At 44.9% G+C, this 21,257-nt stretch overlaps 1 protein-coding gene across 1 annotated transcript in view; it reads right to left on the bottom strand.

Annotated features, from left to right (window-relative positions):
- Window positions 1-1,545: 1,545 nt before the first annotated feature.
- The window catches only part of RREB1 (ras responsive element binding protein 1), a 267,242-nt gene continuing 247,530 nt past the window's right edge, over window positions 1,546-21,257 (bottom strand). Inside the window, 3 exon segments of the mRNA XM_029590608.1 lie at window positions 1,546-4,656; window positions 8,401-9,162; window positions 13,597-13,761. Of these exon segments, the coding sequence (XP_029446468.1) occupies window positions 4,163-4,656; window positions 8,401-9,162; window positions 13,597-13,761 (1,421 nt within the window). The 3' untranslated portion in view covers window positions 1,546-4,162.

Here is a 21,257-nt window from a genome sequence, read left to right as displayed (position 1 = left end):
TCCTCCCTCACCCCGCCTCCCTATCCTAGTATGGCAGGGAGGGGGAACTGCAGTTTCTACCGCTATAGAATCCCCTGCCCCAGCTGACTTGGGGATCAAACCTGCAACATTCTGCATTAAATCACGCAGCACTGCCACCAAGCCGGCCCTGCAAGCAACACTTTTAAATTGATGCAGGGTATTTTATCGCTGCTCGTCACCCCGCTGTACCTCTGAAATACTCCACCATTAATTCAATGCAGAGGAGCCGCACTGACCATACTCCCGAGGTCCCACTCTGCCGTGCCTTTTCCACTCTGCCTTTCTAGCCATTCTGATGCCAGCTCTCTCTCTCTCACATGGTGTCCCCCAATCCCTCCCCCCACTTTAATCCGGCTTTGTCATCTCTCACTGTGTCAGCTCTAGTTTTCTCCCTTGTATGCAGTCACCTGGTGGGTGTTATGTTTGGTAATACATTTAGATTTTGTCCAACTGCACTCACCTTTTACAGTTCTGTGAGCGGGCAGCAGGACCCTCGTGCTGTAACAGTCGTCCTTCTTAGTAAGAAGTGAAAGGAGAGATGGAGGCTACCACATCATGGCACTAACCTACAAAGCCTTGAAAATCGCCCTGATTTGCTACCTAAACCTCCCAGAACACCCCGGGCCTCATTTAATACCAAAACTTCATTCCCCAGGCACAGAAAAGGAAAATAGTCCTTTACTGAGCAAGGCCCAAGATGAGGTCCAATTCAGTTCCAGCTCACATTATTTCTATCCCTGAATAAAATGCTCCCATTCTTTCACAGAATAAAGGCAGCCACTTTTTTTTTTCAGGAGCTAGACATGAAAGAAATAAGAATTATATGCCAACGTGATGCTAGTGAAGTAAAAGGCCACATCCAAACTTATGTTAATTACACAACATTTCTACGTGGGGAGTCTAAGCTGTGACAGCTCTCTGGTTCTTTGGCTGATGTACCTTTCAGTACACCCAAAGGAAGATTACTGACTTTTACCACTAGTGATTTATGCGCTCAACATGACAGCAATGTGTAACATAGATGCCCGGGAAGAATAAATACATCTGTATTAGTCTTACATTATGGCACTGTCTGCCGAACGACTCTACCGGAGGGTAAATGTGCACATGAGAAATGACCACTCAGGAGGTTCATCCCGTAACGAGAATCCTTTTTAAATATAACATTTTATTGCTCGGATGGTTTGATACAGAACAGCTTACTTTTTATTTTGAATTTGGAAGAACTGTACAACTGAACGAAAAAGCAGAATAAAAAGTACCAAAAAAAACAATTAAAGTGAATCTGTTCTTGTGGCATAAACCAGTCTTGTACACAATTCATAGCAGCAGTTTTAAGATCCCTTTAGAAAAACATGAATTCTACATGGTAATCATTTGTGTCCTTTTGGGCTAAAATCACAATGGTTCAATTCCTTCTTGAGGAAAGAATTCTGAATCTTTCTGAAACGTGGGATTAGGCTGTGTGTGTGTGTGTGTGTGTGTGTGTGTGTGTGTGTGTATATATATATATATATATATATGTATCTATCTATATATATATATATTAGTCATAGAGCCCCAAAAAAGCTATAACTTTTTTTTTTTTTATTTCTCGCTTTCACAGTCAAGTGCTTAATGTAGTGATTGACTTCTCAGCTATAAGTACATCAAGTGAAAAATATTTGCAACTCAGGAGAAAAAAAAAAAAAGATTTTCAGAAGATCCATTCTGTAAAAGCCCTGAGAGGAAAAAAAAACAAAACAGACTCAAACCAAAATTTATAGAGACAAATTAGCTGAACATGCAAACTAAGTCTATGATTCACCCATAGTTTAAACACATTATAATAATTTTCACAGTTTAATATTGGGGGGGAAGGGAGCAGAAAAAAAAATGCATTTCTCAGTCCAACTCCACTACTAAAAATGTCAATAAAACTTGGGAAAACTTTTATGGATGTAAGATATAGATAAAGGCTAAATAAAGCTTTAAATCAATAGTGATTATTGCTAGTAGATGTCCCGGCAAGCTGCTGGGGTTTTTTGATTATTTTGCTACATAAATCTGCAGCATATAAGTTTAGTAATGGCTTCTCTCCCACATTATTGCGCAGATCAGGGAGGAGAGCTGCAAATAAAACACCAACAAAAAATAAAATAAAATAAAATATATATATATATATGTAATAAAAAAAATGTAGGGATGTGTGAACTGTTATTAATTTGAAAACTTAAGTTAAAAAAATCATTGGTTCTGATTATCACTTTCCTAGATACATTTTTTTTTTCATTCTAACAAACTGGGTCGTACAGCCTTAGTTAAATCACATATACCTCACCCCTTTTCTTAGTTAGATTTAAGAATATATATATTTTCTTTACTCATTTAACCTTTTCTGGGAATTTTCTTCTTCCCTTTAAATTGCGGACAGCTGGATTTCAGTCTCCAGGAAATCATGGAAGGTGATCTGAGATCACATGCCCAGGTCCCACCATTTTAGGGTGGGCTACAGAAACGTAAGACATACAGGCATCTATGGATAATATCTATAGATACATACATACATATACCCACATATACAGAAGGGAGGAAGAAAAGAGAAAGAGGGTCAGTCGGCACAAGAGTGAATCCCAGCAATACTATGTTCCCATACGACCACCTAGAGAGCTTGACAAAAAAAGGTCAAGCCCAAACCCACGTGCACTGCTACAGTAGGACACATTTTTGTTAAAAAAAATACTGTGTATATATATATATATATATATATATATATATATATATACACACACACATATATATATATATATATATATATATATACAGTACAGTATATATATATATATACACACAGTACATTATATATACATATATATATATATATAAATATTTATTCATCTTCAAGCACCAAACCTCAGGAAGAAAGTTTTTGCATCTTGTTTGAACCAGTAGTATGTTATTGCATTCTTCAAATCTCGATGGTGGCAAGGTCCTGGGAAAGTGTGTGGGGCATGCTTTTCTTTTAAAATGGAAGACTGAATTTCTCACTTACAGCTTAACACGTCCCCGCAGCCATTTTCCCCGTTTCTTCAAATTCTTTCCTTTCTGTCATGACGTTCTCATCTTGGCATGAGGGCAGCAAGGTGTTTTCTCCTCAGCCACGGACCGAACGATCCCCCCCCACCCCTCCATCGGGCTCTTCCTGCCCTTTGCTCTCCGACCCGTATTTGATACTTCAGTTGCTGGAGGACAATCATGTTCAGTGAAGCATGGCAGAAGAGCTGCAACACTGGCGAGCGCTGTAATCATAACATGGGACACCGAGACCCTACGCAGCGCTTCTAACTCTCCAAGAATAACCACTGCCTGCATTTTTGCTAAAAGTATTAACACAGACTAGGAATCTGATACACTCAAAAAAAAATCATGTAATCCCCCTATTATCTGTGACAACATAATTTCCATACAGTGAAGATACTGTGGGGTTCCTTACAGTACACTCGGTCCACAATGGACAGGAAGAATGTCTTCAAATAAAAATACCGCCATTCACAGAAATGTCCAAGTAGAAACATGTATGAGGTTGAAGATTCTTTTCCCCCTGGTTTTGGCTTTAATCATTTTTTTTTTTTAATATCTTCATCAATTACATAACACCTGGAACTGGACCAACATGCAAACCCATCACTGAGAAACGAACGCCTCATCTGTATTTTTTCCAGAATTAAAAAAAAAAATAAAAATTCACATCCTCTCCTTCCAGTTATTGGCTATTGTGTTCAAGGTTTTCCTCCAGTTTCCAGCTCAATAAAACAAAAACAAATGCAGTCATTATCACAAATATACATGAATAAGCTCTCACACACCAAATACAAAGGTAACTAATGCTTATGAAAAGATCCTGTCCAAACAATTCATTTAAAAAAGTTTTTTTTCAATCAATTTTTGAAAATTGTGTAATACCAAAAGACCTAATAAAGTAGTAAGGCACTCAGAATCAGCTCAGAGTCTTGTTTTTCTTGCATTATTTCACTGAAAGGTTATGGCACTGGATCTAGCCTGCCACACTGCTCCTGGGAAAGGTTTTCCAAGTGAGGCCTGGATACCGTGCCCTGCTGGCTCTTGGTCTGTGTAGAGATGATGTCGGGATCAGCTCCCCAATTCATTCAGCTTCCAGTAGCTGAGGTGCAATGCTGTCTGTGGCAGTGAGATTGCAATTCATGGGGGATTTGTCATGCATCTCTGGCAGGTCTTGATTGAAGCCAGGGAGTCCCTTGCTTTGTAAGCTGCAGTGAGAGTCCTGCCCTCTCATGGCGCTTTGCCTCTGTATGCCCTTGCTTCGGGAAGCATTGCTTGCTCGCGTTGCTTTTTCCTCCCCAGCTGAGGGATCTTCTGCAGCGCCATCAACCAAGTTTTGATTTTGGCTAGACAAACTGTTGCCTAGGCTGGGAGCCAGGTCGTTCTCGCTCTCGGAGATGTGGTTTGTTCCGCTGTGGATAGAGTCGTCTTCGCTGTCCTCCTCACACCTGTCCTTGTCGCTCTCTCTCCTGTGGTTTTTCACATCCCTGATCTTCTGGTGTATGCGTTGATGGCGCACCAAGCTGTGTTTCAGAGTGAAGGTTCGTTCGCAGATCTGACACCTGTATGGTCTTTCACCTAGGAGACAATTAATATAGGGGTGAGGTGAGTATCTAAACACACTCATTATGAATGTCAGGCTACATTTCCTTCTTACAAAAAAAAAAAAAAAAAAGGGGCAGACAACTCTATCACTACACGCAAGAGAAAAGTTGGGCTGTTCTGATGGCTAGAACACAGAATTGTGAGACAAGAGAGCTCTTGAGACTCATGGGTTCAGATCCTGTTTATGACTCTCAGGGGTTCAGATCCTGTTTATGACTCTCAGGGTGACTTCAGGCAAGTCATTTTATCACCCGGTGCCTCAATCTACCCAACCATACCTGTGCAATAATGGCCGTAGAAGCCATTATTGCACAGGTATGGTTATACCTGTCTCCGAAGAATTTAAATGTGAGATCCTGTTTGGACGGAGGGAATATTATAAGTCTCTCCTGTTATTATCGGAGCTTGATGGCTCTGTGGCTTGACACGTGAATACAAAGACTCCCTTACTTCAGATATGATTTAGGTGGGCAGTGACTTAAAATCATTTTCATTTGAAAGGCACTTGGGCCACGGTGAAAGAACCTTGCCCTCTCAGCACAGTTCTGCGGGGGCTGCTGTGTTGGAAGCGTCAGCAGACGGGTTACGGACTGATTGCGTACAGAACCTGAAGGACCCTCCAGAAAAGGGAAGGGGCTCTCTGACAAGGCGGTCGTGGGTAACGTACACCGTTGCTGCCTGGGCTCTGCGCTTCAGGAGGAAATTTTCAAAGTTAAGCAGGTGCTTGCAAGGAGGTCTGTGGGCACTTTTTAAGCTGTTGACTTTGCACCCGTTCTGACAGGGAGAGCATGCATTCACTTTGCTTTTGGGAATCGCCTTGGGGGGGGGGGGTGTGTGTGTGTGTGTAAAAAATGAACCCGCAGAAATCTGCACCTGCTTTTCTTGTGGATGCTTTTTTTCCTTTCAATAGGACATGGGTGGCTCTGAAAACGCACAAATTGGGGCGGATTTTAAAAGCCCTGCTCGCGTAAATCCGCCCGGATTTACGCGAGCAGGGCCTTGCGCGCCGGTAGGCCTATGTTCCATAGCCCTACCGGGGTTTTTCGAGGGGGGCGGGTCGGGGGCGTGTCGGATCGGCGTGGCGTTTTGGGGGCGGGATGCGGCGTTTCGGGGGCGGGCCTGGGGGCGTGGTTTCGGCCCGGGGCGGTCCGGGGGCGTGGCCGCGCCCTCCGGAACCGCCCCCAGGTCGCGTCTCGGCACGCTAGCGGCCCGCTGGCGCGCGGGGATTTACTTCTCCCTCCGGGAGGCGTAAATCCCCCGACAAAGGTAGGGGGGGTCTAGATAGGGCCGCGCGCCGATCCAGGATTTTAGCGGCTACGCGCGTATCTACTAAAATCCAGCGTACTTTTGTTTGCGCCTGATGCGCCAACAAAAGTACACGAAGGCGCGCTTTTTGAAAATCTACCCCATTATGTGCACCTTTGCATTCCCCCGCCCTGGGAATGCCTCCACTCTGCTACAGGCACAGTGAGACAGCATTTACCCAATTTCCAGCAGGCCCTTTTACCTGGGGAAACAGCCATTTACCCATACAAATGGATTTTGAAAATTGCCCACCCTGTGCGTGCGAAGAAGTACGTACAGCGTCAACAACACACAGACTTTTACCTGTGGGAAAAGTAGGTGGGTGGTCAGAGACAGGGCTAGATCGGGGAAAGGCAAAAGACATGTTTTTGCATTTAAAACAAAACAAAACAAAACAAAAAAACAGGTAATAATTCTGCAAGGACTTTTTCTCTAGGCAACTACCCGCACTTCTGAAAATTACACCCACCTTACAGCGTACAAATCCGCTTGGAAAACTGATGTAACTATTGCGTTTTAGCAATGTATAAGCTATGTGGGTTGTTATAATATTCACCCTTTAAGAGTTCGGCGTCTGATGTTAAGATTGTATTCCATTTGTGCCTCTTCGCCAGGAGCGAGGTTTGAAAGAGGGAATAGGAAGAGAGAACTAAGCGATGCATTTCCAGTGTGGTGCAATCTAGCATGCTGCACATGATCACCCCCCAGCAACACGACTTTACATTCAGGGGGGGAAAAAAAGCATTCAAACTGCCCACATTTGCTGCAGAGTCTCTGGGCACTTTTATTTTTCCCTTGTGGTCTTTGCACCAATTCTCAAAAGGGGAACTGCAAAAGGATTTTTTTTACTTTGAAAATTGCCTGCAGAAAGTACCCGCCGAGATTTGCACTGCTCTTTTTACCCACAGATGCTTTTCTGTGGACACTTTTCCCCAACCAAAATGAAACATGCATGCTGAGGTTCTGACATGCCATGCTGGGTCAGACCGAGGGTCCATCGAGCCCGGCATCCTGCTTCCAACAGTGGCCAATCCAGGCCACAAGAACCTGGCAAGTGCCCAAAAACTAAGTCTATTCCATGTTACTGTTGCTAGTAATAGCAGTGGCTATTTTCTAAGTCAACTTAATTAATAGCAGGTAATGGACTTCTTGCACGCAATGCTTTTCTCCCCCCTCCTAAGTTTTCCCCGGGAATGCCTCTGGCGAAAATATGTGGGTTGTAGAACTAAGCAGGTCATTTCAAGTGTGCACACAGGATTAAAAGGCTCCTTGTAAAATTGCCCAGGGTTTATGCATATAAAAGCCGAGCATTCTGAGGGGACAGCAGCGTTGGGATTTTCACGCATGCTGCTGGTGTTAAAAATTATGTACATAAATGACCCTTTGCAGCTTATGCCCTGCAAAGAGCAGGCATAACTTTCTGTAGGTGAGTTTGTCTGTGCTATTTGAATTTTCAAAGCAAGTTAAGTGCTTTGGCAAGGCAGGTTATGTGGGTGCTTGTAAGAGCACCCCTTTCAGAGGGCAATAATCAAAACCATTTCTGGGGGGGTGACATGGGCCCTGAATGCAGGTTACAATGAGGCGCATTGTCCTGTGGTGCGCCTAACTTTTACCTGCATTGTTCGGAGGCGTTCTCACAGGCAGAGTTAGGTCCAGGGAGGCGACAGCAAACGTTCTGCATTTCCAAACTACACGTTGTTTTTGGCCGGAAAAAGTATGCCATAAAGAAAAGAAGAAAACGCAGGTGCGAGTGGCTGCAGGAACGTTTTCAGGGGTACTAATCGTAGCAAACCCCCTGGGTCAAAAGTACCCCCAGGAGTTTGTAGCAATGAGGGCGGTCTGATTACTGCCCCCCGCCCCCCACCTCAGAAGTTACTGATATTACTATAAAGCAAGCATAATACTGCGGGCTCAACTACTGCGGGCCCAAATAAAAGAGTCTGCCATGTCTTCACTGCTAAATGCGGTAAATTCCCCCTTACCTACTTTAGTCAAGAAGCAAGATACCGAACTTTAATAGGGTCCTTATATCTCCTGCACGGGGACAAACTGGTGGTCTGAGTGTAAAGGGTATGGGGGGGGGGGGGAGTGGGTTGAAGTAGGTGTTAACATTAAAAGATGGCTCTGATGCACCACTGGAGGCACTTTTGCAATCCTGCATTCCCTCTCCCTGGATCTTGGATCAGTTCTCCCTCACATCCAGGAAGGAGACCGACTAGGGTACGGCTTCCGAGCACGAAGGCACAGGCCTACGAATTCACTTTTTTCTGAGTAGTTTGGTGAAGTGCGACTGCGTGGAGGGTCAAGAGTTAAGACATCCTGATGGTGTTAATTTCTGTACGAACCACTTTTCTGTGGTAAAGGACCATGTTCTACCGCAGTAGCTAATTCCGTTCCTCTTTTGTGCATTACCTGTGTGGGACCTCATGTGCCGAGTTAGGTCTTGTAGGGACCAAAACCGCTTGTTGCACACGGTGCATATTTTCTTCCTCTTGTCTGCCTTTGTGGAGCCCTTAGCCACGTTCGTCTTTGGTTCCTTGTCCTCCTCACTCTTTTCAGAAGTTTTCCTTTCGGAACTCTCTGTCTCAGATACGTTTTCCCCTTCCTCATTCTTCCCTGCTACTCCATGTTCCCCTGGAGACCCTGCCACCGTAAAGTCCACAGAGCCTCCTGTCTCCTGAGTTCCCTGAGCTGGACTCAAGGCCTGTGTAGGCCCATTTACCCCTTTCTGTCCGTGTTTGCCTTCCTCCTCCCCGCTCTTCTCCTCCTCCTCCTCTTTACTCTCACACAAATGGGCCTTTTTGTGACGGGCCAGAGTCGCAGCAAGTTTGAAGCTTTTCCCACACGTCTCACAAGTATTCTTCTTCTTCTCTTTCTGAAAGGCACTGGTAGAATTCTGGTCACTGGCTGCCAGTCTGAAGTCCATCAGCTTGCTGGCAAAATTGAGATCAAGGCTTCGGTTGCTGATTGTATCATCCTCTGGCTCTTCCTTGTCCTCCCCCATTTTCTCATCCGCGTCGCCTTCTCTGTGCTGCGATGAAGTTACCTTCTGTTCCCCTTTGGGGCTGCACCTGCTCTCCTGGACCTCTGGCTCTTCCGACTGGTCTTTTTCACAGAAGGTCAGGTCCAGAACATCACTTCCCGCTGCTGGCACCTCCAGATCCGACTGGCTGTCTGTGGGGGGAGACAAAGGCACAGTTTCATTAGCCCTTACAGCAGGGTACAATTAGCTGCCCTAGATCAGCCTTTTTATAAATTAATTCCCTCTTAACCTTAAGCAGATCCTCTCCTTGACACACTGAATCTTGCCTTTACTCAAATGACCCCCAATTATTAATTACCCTTCCTTACCACATATGTAACATGTGTTTACCAGTGGGGTTGTTGGGACAGTTGAGACTGCAATTGCCAGAAAAGTGCAGAAAACAGAAAATCTTTTCTAATTTGGTGATGGTACTCCACAAGAAGGCACTGATGGGGAGAGAGAGAGAGATCTCAAGCTCATTCTCTTGATCCGAGAACTGTGAAGCAAGAATGAGTAGCCTGACAAGCACCCAACTGTACTTCCAGCTGGATAAGAGGCTCTCACAAAGCTGTGCTTTATCTACTGTGAAGAAGGGGGTCTTGTGGACAAGAGCAATGGGTTGAGAACCACTTCGCTCAGTGACCTTCCTTGCGACCTTGGACAAGCCACTTTATCTGCTGTTGCCTCCGGTACCCAATTTCAATTGTAAGCTTTTAGTGCAGGGGCTTTATGGCATCTGAATAGTAACTATTCACTGGGTCACATTTCTTGAACACCTTTCCAAAAGTAGCCTTGAGCACTATTTGGAAAAATCCAAAATTGATGATTATTATTAATTATTGCTGATTGTGGGGAGAGATGGGGCGGTGGGGTACAGTGGCGTTAGACAATAGGGAAGATTTCATCACTTTTCCTCTTTTGCAGTATATGGTGTTGCTAGTAACTTTGTGAGACACTTATTTCTCCGAGAAGGCTTTTTAAGCACATGATGATGATGAAGAATGCATCTGACTGGCTCATAACTTATGCTCAATTTATATTAACAAAGGACAGTAATAGTGCTCTCCACTGTTAGCCACAGAGGTTGTGCAGCTGAACTCTATGTTAGTGTGCTGCTCTTACGCATAATTTAGAACACAGCACACACGCACGCACGCTCACACACTTGGGTACTTACAACCTAGTCTAGGAATGCAGCTACTCTGTGTATTATACATCAATTTACCTTTATATATTTAAATGTACATAAAGTACGCAAGCATCCAAAGAAGAAAATGCAGGAAGCAGGAAAACAAGAGAGAGATGACATTTCTGGCCCAGAAATGGGGAGAAAAAGATGTAAAAATACCCTGATGGCAGGGACACTCCTCTATAGCTCTGTGCAGTGATAACAATGGTGCTGCAGTGCAATGGGACAACAGAACAAGTTAGCTCTTCAGATTGACGGGCAGGGCTAAATTCAGTCTCCCACTAGAACTGTATGAAGTATCCCTTCCTTTTTCTCCGGTTCTTGCCCAACAGCTGTCCTCCTCCTATCCCATCCTATCCCCCTGGCAGGAAAAGGAGATCTCCGAGACCCCCAACTGGTGTGCTCAATAATGAGGCAACCCCAAAATATTATCATTAAACTTGGGGCAGTTCATCTGCCTCTCCCAGCATTTAAGGGGAGACAGCTGTAAGTTTCAGGATGAACAAAGATGTGGATTTTCCAGTACAGTGATGCTTTCCCTCGCTCCAGTGCTTCCCCACCTGGAGTCCTCTGTCTCTAAGTGAAAAGCTGAAAGCCTAGAGAGAGAATCACAAAAGATCTGTCCGACTAACTCTGGCGAAGTTAAAAATATCCTCCCACTGGGCAAACCACTGGGCAAACCATTTACCCACTTAAAATGTACTCATATGGGAAGAGGGGCGAGTTGGAGGTGTTCCCGGGGTGAGGCCATCCCAGGAACATCAGCGCTGTCCGGATAAAGTCAGCCAGGTTTATGTGTGGTCATGGTCTGCTACCTGTCGTAAAGTTAGCTGGATAACTTTACCTGCCTATATTCAGCGTTACACTTATCCGTACGACACGTCTAGATGAGACAAGGGAAAAAAAAAAACACTACGTAGCAGGCCTAGTCCTCTGGAACAGCTTACCCAATGAAACCCGCCTAATTTTCTGTTATTCCACCTTTAGGAAATGGCTAAAAGCTTTGGGCCGGATTTTCAAAAGGTTACACGCGTTGCTGGGCCTATTTTAAAAGGGCCCGGCAACGCGTGTAAGTCCCGGGGCTTACAAAAAGGGGCGGTCCGGGGGCGGGGTCAGGCTCCGGCACAGCAGCAATATTTGCCGCTGTGCCGGGGATCACACACTGGCAGTTGGCCGATGTGCGCAACTTTCTTCAGCCCCAGGGCTGAAGTAAGTTTGGATATAAAAAAAAAGAAAAAAGAAAAGGTAGGGGAGGGAAGGGCGGGGGAGGTAGGGGAAGGGAAGGTGGGGTAGGGAACGGGGGAAGGCTGTGCGGCTCGGCGTGCACAATTGTGCACCCCCTTGCGCGCGCCGACCCCGGATTTTATAACTTGCGCGCGCCTGCGCGTTGGGTGTACATGTGAGCGCGCTGGGTAGCTCACGCACATGTATGCCCGCGCACGATCTTTTAAAATCTACCCCTTTAAATTTTTCACAAGCATTTAGCACAGGACATCTCATAAGCAGAGGTCTGATATAATCTCTCTCATTTTAAAATGACTTTTGTTTATCAAATGTGTTTTATCAGTTGGTTTTAATGATTTAAAAAATTTTTTTATTTTGCTTTATTTTATTTTTATCTGAGCCTTTTGATTATGAACGTTTTTCCCGTAATCTGCCGAGAACTTTGGATTACAAACCCTTAAATAAATAAATAAAATCTGGATAAGCGCCGTTGAATGTCTGGGTAAAAGTTACTCGGGTAACCTTCTCGCTTACCGCCCCCCCCTCCCCCCCCAGGCAATTTTTCAGGCATTCTTCTTCCTAAAGTGGAACCAGCAGATGTGACACAGATCAGAATAAAAAAAGACAGAAGCCATAACACAGCAGAGTTTTATATATATATATATATATATATATATATATATATATATATATATATATTTTCACTGCAGACTCTACACCTTCTCACCAGGGAGCACAATGGGAAAAGATCTGGAAAGAGGAGGCGGTGCAGCATTGCCTAGAATCAGACTGGGACTTTTTTTTTGAAGTTTGCAAAATTATCTATCGAGTGTAGCAAAGCCTGTTGAAAGGGTTAGCAGGAACAACATTCTTGCTAAACATGGTAATGAAACCAAAATCTACAAGCATTATATGCCATCTTTAAAACCGGCAAAGGGTCACAAACAAGGAGTGCACTATCATGTTTCCCAGCCATGGGTACAAACTGGCAAACTTCTGGCTGCAATTCACCCGCTCTGCTCTAGGTGGCAGCCCTTCAGCATCCTGTGGCTCTCTTTTTTTTTTTTTTTTTTTTTACTAAATACACAAACACTGTGCACATCTATCTTCCCCTGAGCTAAAAATACCATGAATAACTAACTCTGCTCACTGCACGAAGAGGACAGAAGAACAGAAACTTGTCCTTCTACAAATTCATAAAGCATGAAGACTTCTCCCTACTACATCCAAGGAAGAAAGCAAAGCAACCAGAATAAAAAAAAAAAAAAGGTGTGTATTGTCAGAGGATGGGAACAGAGCAGAACCTACTCATAGGGTAAAGAACGGATATTTCTGTCATGGGCCAAAGTGGCTATTAACGGAAATTAAAAGACGAGGAAAAGCAGACAGAGGCACATTAATGCAACCACCTTCTGTATACAAGTACTCAGGTGCAAGAAATTGAGAGAGAGAGAGGAAGGAATCTCATTATTCAACTTTGGAAGTGAAAGAATCCAGATTCCAGTTGCTTTCCTCCACAACCTTTCATCTGCACTGAAGGTACATTATCAAACTTTCATTTATTGTAACAGTGGGACAGAAAACAAAATCCAATCTCCTTTGAATAAATGTCTGTCACCATGTTGATAGACGGGGCTGCGAGAGACTGCGCGTGCCCAGCACATTGGTAATGGACCATACAGTGCTAAGTGTCACCGGCCTGCCACTTAGGTTTCAGCTTATGAGTGCCTTTTTTTTTTTACGTCCAAAGCCCTGGGATATTCTTTCAGGGGCGAACATTGACTGGTAACAGGCTGCTGGCTACCTGCCCGCAAGTTTGGTGCCAGAAAGAATCATTTCAAGTTTATTTCTGCTAATGTGGTAACCAAATGTCCAATAAAAAGCAACTGTTAACTATAAAACTAAGCACAGTCTGTAAATTATAAACAACCTTAAGTCAGCAACCACAGGATTCTGTCTACAGAAAGTGACTTGCCACTGGAGTGTCCATATTACTGGTACCGCCAGCCTGCCTTGGGGAATCTAGTTTTAAAGGCACTCTGCCTGCCTGCCATCACCAGCAAATGAGACAATGGCTTTTATTCTCGTGTGCTTGGGTGGGTGTTACGTTTTGGAAGGAGGTGGGGCAGGGGTTTGGGGGCTGTTATGCTGAACAAACTGAAAGTGCTACCTGTGCTATCATGAGATCCAACATCACTTTCTTTAGACTGGGGGATAAGACCGTTTCTTCTGAAGGAGAGGTTGGCAACTCCGTGCTTGCGCAAGAGGTGGCGTTCACAGTTAGATTTGGTAGAAAAGTAGGCCTCGCATTTTGCGCAGGGGTAGGGCTTCTGACCTGAAGCAGGGAACAAAAAAAAAGTATTTACCTGACTGACTGGTGTATAATTTTTTTTTTTTTTTTAACAAACACTCTTGGTCAACTGTAGGCAAACAAGTCTGTCTCCTCCCTGAAGTCAAAGTGAACTTTGCTGCAAGTCTGCAGCAGGAAGTTTCGAAAAAGTCAGCTAGAAGCATAAAGAAATAACAGACAAGAGACAGACAGGAGGGGAGGAGTGTGTGTGGGGGGGACAGGGGACTGGGTGTACATCAACAAAACAAAAAACTCCAGAATGAGAATTTGCCAAGCCATGGATGAACGAAGAAGGCTGAGAAAGAAGAGAACTATTAGCATGTGTTCTTGAGAAACTGAAGAAACCTCTTTTTTTGACAAAATCAGCGTTGGATGGGCACTTAACTCTGTGTATCACATCTTCCTCAAGAAGAAGCTTCCCTGATAATTAACAACTAAATCTTTGTCAGGAGGTCACGTCGTCTTAGATCAGCTTCTCTTAGGAACGGAGGACGGCCCCCTCAGCAAGGGAAGCCATGGACTGCTCGGCTTTTCAGGGCCTCCGAGATGAGCCTGTAAGCACATGCACTTGAGCACCCACGGGCTGAAAGCAAGGATTAATGTGCATGGTTTGGTGACTCTGAAAACCAGAACCACTTGCGGCTCTCGAGGACCCCCTGGTATAGGATGACCACAGAGCTCCATAACAAAATGGAAAAAGCCTGAGCTGCTCCTGGTTTTACTCCCACTGAACTGGTGGCCTTTGAAGTTCTTTCTTCAACAACAAGAGCTACAGTCCCATCGATACAGAGGGTTGTTAAAACCAGGATGGGCTCAGCCTGTCCATTTTACCATGGAACTATACGACTGCCCTGCTGAGGCGTAATGTGGCTTTGCTCAATTGCGTGGATGTGTCTTCCACCTCCCTAATGTCACCCTTCTGGTTACATGAAATACTGTATTTCGGAAAGATCCCAACAGCAGCATCGCTTAAGTTAAAAACAAAACAGTAGTGTGTACAGAAAATGAATTGCATCTGCGTTCACTGAATATAGCTGGTGGCTCTGACTTTTATGTGATTTGTTGTAGAATACAATGAAGGCAATCTCAAAGTTCAGTGGAATATTACCCTTTGGGATGAAAGAGAACATGCTGCAGACTCATCTTCTAGTCAATTATTTACAAACAATAACCTTCTTCTGGTCAGATTTTTAACTCTGACAAATTGGAAATGTATCCTTCAGCAACCTTAGTGTAATAACACTTGTTGACCAATGGGAATTCTTTTTTCATTCTGTCTTAAGAGATCACACACTGGCATCTTGAACAAAGCATTTCTGCATTCCAATAGAACTTTTTACTCTCATTCTAAAGAAAATTGTATTCTCTCCGTTTTCTAAAAAAATTACAAGTCTAGCACAAAAGTTATCCAGTGCTAGGTAAATAAAATATGTAAATACCAGCCGTGATCAAGAGCCTTATTCAGTAAAGGTATTTTCCCAATGGGCAAATGTTCTTTTTGAATAAGGCCCACAAACAGGTCAGGCAAAAAAATGTTTTTTACCATGCAGGCTAAAATTGTGATTAACAACCTAGAGGTCCATATTCAAAAGACAGCCTGTTAGCTAAGTTAGCTATTGCATTGGCTAACTTATCTGGCTAACTTACAGGCCAATGCAATACTGTGCAGTGACTTGGTCCCAAGCCTCTCCAACGTATGGGGTATTTAATGAAGTGGACATGAGACTTCTACGGTCCACAAATCATAGCTTTCATTACCTTCAAAACTGAGCCAGTAATGGCAGATCCAACAGATGTTTTCATGGCCATTGTCTACCAAAAGCAGGCCCACTCGAGAGCTTCTACACTATTTCCATATACTGACATTTCCCAGGTCTGGTTTTTGCACTTTGTTATCAGCACTGAGCCCAACAAAAAGTAAGAATGAGCTTGCATTAATTAGAAATCTTACTTTTACTTTAGTGGAATTCTCTAATTTAAAAGAGTCATGAAGAATCAGCATTGGGAAATAAGAATGAACACAGTCCTGAACGCAGTAAAGAAAAGTTGTATGCACACCATTTTTCTTTATGTTTCTTAAAACTGGTTCAGAATATAGAAATGTCTATGTGGATATAGAGGGGCGCACACACACACACACACTATTTTTTAAAGGCTGTATCTTGTTTCACCAGGCATGTTATTACACCCTTAAGGTACCTTTCTGAGGAGGAAGACTATGCAAGTCCGGCACCTAAGATATAACACATTTAGGAAAAGCAGAACCTATCATGAATTACTGGCAGGATCAGAGGGACAGTTAGAGAGATTCTTGGTTTTATTTCATGCTACGTTCTCTATATTCTACGTAAACCCTTGCCTGCCCATTACAATTCAGGTGTGGCAACACAAATCTGGTCTTCCGTAGCTAAATTGCTGTTTTCATTCATCACTATGTACATGACATATTACATTAATTACTGTACTTCTATTACTTAATTACTTCAACCAGCGGTAAAACTGTGTGCTCTTCTGAAATTAGAACAGTTATTTACCCCCGGGAGGAAAAGCAAATCCAACCCTTCCACAAGCTCAGGTGTGCTGCAAGCTCCAGGGGACGGGAAATATTTAATTAGTAGTTTACCTGCTGCTGCCATCCTTACATTCACCCACCTTGGCTACATATATATATATATATGCACACAGCTTATTTTGTAGACAAAAAAGAAGTGGAAATGTGGAGGGGGATGAGATGAGCAGGGTCAGGGCCAAGTGTGAACTCTCTCACACACACACAACACCCGAATCTAAGCCACGTGGCTGCCCCTTGCCTCAGGGTAAACAGTTCCAACACGCACACGCAGCCACATCCCCGGGGCACCCGGTGCAGTATTTAAATGAGGGGCTGCGTAAAAAAGGACATCCTGGGGAGAACTGTGCGTCCCTAGCACTCAAATGCAACAAGCACCCACAATTGCAACGGGCGCTCAATCCGAGCGTCCGTTTTTATCCCGCTTCTTCTGACGGATTTTGCTGAGTTTGCTAAAGACGCCCATAGCTAAGCGCTCCTTGCTACGGGCATCTAAATTGTGCATCCAGAAGAATTTTTTTTTTTTTTTAAATCAAGCCAATATACATTTATTTTTCAATGCCACAAGCAGTAAATTTAAGTGTCACAATGATACTATGTAGGAGGACCACAGAGGATTGAATTTTTTAATTTCTCATGAACCCTTGGACTTGCAGATTGATTTTACGCCACCTCCGGGGCAGGAGTTAAATTTGCCACGTTAAACAGTGTGCTTTGGACACCCAGCGATTTTCTGCATTGTAGGGGTAATAGCTAATAGCCTCATCTACATTCACTTTACACGCGATAGGTGCTATCGGCTACGTATTTGTTTGGCTGCGTATTTTGGGCGCGTTAATCTTACTGCATCGGGTGCTAGTCTAGTGCGTCTAAAACGCATCCACCCATGTGTAAATCTGTGCGCTAGGCTGGGCGACCTTTATTGCATCGGCCCCTCTGTTCTCCTCTGCTTCCTCCAAGGGCTGAGGGACCATAAATAATCCATGCAACTACTGGCTCTGTTCTGTTTCCTCAGGAGAGTCAGAACTGATGGACACTGCAAGCTCTGGTCTGCTTTCTCAGGTCCCAGAGAAAAGGTGGCAGAACGCTGTCCTAGGTTGTTCTGCCAGAAATTAAGCCCTTTGTAATGGGCCAAGAAAGGGTTGAATTAGCAAAAGTTTGAAAGCTGTGAGCAGTAGTGCCATTCATCAGGGCCAGGGCTGAAGTCTTGACAATTAACATTACTGCTCACAAGTTTCAAACTTGTGCTAATGTAAACCCTTTGCTCTTCAGTGACTGCTTCATTATCACCCCTTCCCCTTTCTGTTCTCTGCAATACAGAAAGAGAGGTGGAGGGAAGGGGGAACAAGAAGGGAGAACTGGATTAGGGAGCAGAGTGGCTGTTCTCTTCTCTGTGTGCTGAAGGTTCACCCCTTCGCCTTCTCTTCCTTGCAGGCTGCCTGGAGAGGAGGGGCTGGAGCAGAACACCCCCGGCTGCTCTGCCTCTTAAGCCTGAAAAGAAGTGTGGGAACTACTTTCCACCCCATTTCCCCACAAATTAAGCCCCCCCCCCCATCAGGGGACCTTTCTCTTCTACTAAATATATACACAAACACACACTATATATCCACCAAATAACATGGCAACTACACCGCTTGACTGACATTTGAAGGGAGGAAGGAGCTCTGTAGAACAAAGGAAGGAGGCTCTTTGAAAACCTTAAAGCCCTCCCCAGGGAGCCTTCCTAAAACTGATAGAGGCACCTGAAAACCTCCAGCTCACATGCTTAGAAATGGAGGGAGAGCAGTAATTATTAAAATCCAAGAACAGCCAGGCTCTGTGACTCTTTTGGGGAATAGCAGAGTCTCCTTTTCTGCATTGATATTTTGACTGAGAAGAAACCTGTGTTATAGGTACCTGCCACTGTGGCTTCTGAAAAATCAAAAAATGTGAGATGACCATCGGGAGTGGAGTATCTAGGCTTGCTAAACCTGGAAGGTCTGTCATGCATTTCATGAATGCCTTTTGTTTTTTGGTTTTTTTTTTTTCTTGGATTATCCTTTTAGTGTTCATGGAACTCACAGTGGATGAGACATCTCCATTGTTTATACTGCAGTATTATAATCATCCAATACACTCACCTGACAATAAGCACCTGAAACTTCCATTAACACAAACACAGCAGAACCACCGGGCAATATAAAAATTTCATAACAAGCCTTCAACACTAGCCCATGTACAGCAGAGTTGCTTATGTGTAACAGGTATTCTCCGAGGACAGCAAGATGCCAGTCCTCACACATGGGTGACATCATCCGATGGAGCTCGGCACGGAAAACTTATGTCAAAGTTTCTAGAACTTTGACTGAGCCTCACTGAGCATGCCCACACATGCATTATACCTTGTGTCCATGCAGGGTCCCTTCAATCTAGTAACATAGCTAAAAAAAACATACACAAATTAGAGACCCAAATCCACAAGGAGGTAGGCGGATCTGGTGTGGACCGATATCCTGCTGTCCTCAAGGTAAGTGACTCTGCTTTCTCCAAGGATAAGCAGGATAGCAGTCCTCGCACATGGGTGAATCCCTAGCTACAGACAACAACAAAACCAGTACCAATGGGCACAACTAGAACAATATTTTTGTTGGCAATAGGCCTTTCTTATATGTATAAACCATAAGGGGGGCAGCCTTGAACAAAAATAACAGGCCCTAGGCAGGAACAGAATTGGGTTCTACACCTCAAACAAGTTCTGGAGGACAGACTGGCAAAAACTGTTGTCATGTCAGCCATTATTGTCCAGACTGTAATGCGATGTGAATGAGTGGAGAGAACTTCTCCATGGGGACTGATCACAAGTGAGCCACCAATGCTGCCATGGCTTGAACAAAGTGAGCCTTGACATGGCCCACTAGATTCAAGTCCACCTGGGTATAACAGAGGGAGATGCAATCTGCTAGCCAAATGGGGAGCATCTGTTTGACAATGGCGATCTCCAGCTTGCTCTGTTCAAAAGAAACAAAAACCTGGATGGACTTTCTATGGGTTTCTTTCTGCTCCAGACAGAAGGCAAAGGCTCTCTTGCAGTCCAAACTTTGCAAGGATTGTTCACCTGGGTGAGACTGAGACATGGGGAAAAATGTTGGAAGGACAATTGCTTGGTTAAGAAAGAATTCCAACACCACCTTAGGCAGGAACTTATGGTGTGTATGGCAAGACCACCCTGTCATGAAAAAATCTTATGTAAGGTGGATAAGTCATTAAGACCTGAAGCTCACTGTCCTTGAGTGCTGAAGTAACCGCCACAAAAAATATAACCTTCCAGGTCAGGAACTTCAGATCACAGGAGCACAGTGGCTCAAAAGGAGCTTTTATCAGCTGGAAAAATACTACATTGAATTCCCAAGACACAGGAGAAGGTCTTATAGCTTCAAATGAAGCAGACCCTGCATGAAACCAACCAAAGTCTACACAGAGATGGGCTTACTTTGTACATGGTGATGATATGCATCAATTGCACTATGATGCACCCTGACGAAGTTGATCTTAAGACCAGTTTCAGAGAGATGTATAAGGTAGTCAAGAGTTTTTGTGTGGAGAAGAAGTGATCTATGGCTTTGAGCTCACAATGCACCAAAAAAACCCCTCCTCCTTTTAAATCCATAGGACTTTCTAGTGAAAGGCTTTCTGAAAGCCGAAAGCCAAGAGAACATGAGACACATCCTCTGAAAGATCAAGAGTGTTGAGTTAGGGCGGTTTTTAGTGTGCCCTTGGGCCTCAGCCCGGGCCCAGACCTTCAGGGCCGAGCCAAGGGTTGACGGTGGCTCCGCTTGGCTGACGGTCTTACCCTCTGCCAGGCCAGCAAGCTCCCAAGGCCAACATCCAAGGATGTTGGAAGTTGAATGGTCCTCCGACCATTCCGAGCCCTTTCGGACCTGCTGCGAACAACATGGAGCAGCAGGCCTGGCCTGAGATTGAGGGCAGACGGTCTTGACACGAAGACATGACAATGAGTGATGCGACGGCATCTAGACGAAGACACTGGGTTGATGCAATGGCATCCTTGGATGAAGACACATGGCTGATGCAACGGCATCCATGACAAAGAACTTGACATCCAAATAGGCAAAACACAAGGCATGGACATTGGCACTGTCTCTCAGGGCGCCCTACTCAGGCCACCCGCGGGACTGAGTCGCAGACCACCCTGTCCCACTGCGCGCCCTTCACAGCCCTTGCAGGCTGGTCACGGACCATGAGGAGACCGGGACAGCGAAGGAAAGGTCCAGGCAAGGAGGAACTCCAATGACGGAGCCGGTGTCATCTGAAGCTTCCCCCAAGGCTGGCAGGGACGGAGGCTCAGGAGCACAGGGACACTTCGCACCTGCAAGCCACCTCATTCTCGGGAATACTCCATCCGAGAGCACCGGCTTACAGGAACAGAAGGCTCAAGAGCACCAGACGAAGACACAGGGAAGAACATCCTGGAAGGAAGACACATCAGGAGGTGAAGATCATGACGAGACATCAAAACATGGACTGGGACCTCAGGCGGAACACCAAGACATGAAGACATGGAAGAAGGCAGACGAGACAAGGAGCTCCACGAAGACAGAGGACCTTACAAACTCTGGCAGGCAGGAGCCTCCAGAGGGAAGTCATCACGATGCAAGGCAAAGAACAGACTGACGAAGCAGCCCTTTATAGGGCTAAGGCAGGAAGTCCAATAACAGGTGGGGCCAGCACACTTCCTGTGCCTGGCCCTTTAAATCTTGCAGAAAGGTGCGCGCCGGCGCCTAAGGGAAGCAAGCAGGAAGCTGTGCAGGACCGCGGACAGCGGCCTGCACCGACGTGCAAGACAGAGAGAGGCAGGACCGAGCCTGGACGCAGACTCAGCCGTCGGCAGCGGCTCCAGCCACTGCAGGAGGCC

This window comes from Rhinatrema bivittatum, chromosome 2, assembly GCF_901001135.1.
Source record: "Rhinatrema bivittatum chromosome 2, aRhiBiv1.1, whole genome shotgun sequence".
NCBI classification, from domain to species: Eukaryota; Metazoa; Chordata; class Amphibia; order Gymnophiona; family Rhinatrematidae; genus Rhinatrema; species Rhinatrema bivittatum.
This window is presented reverse-complemented; position numbering and strand designations above follow the sequence as displayed.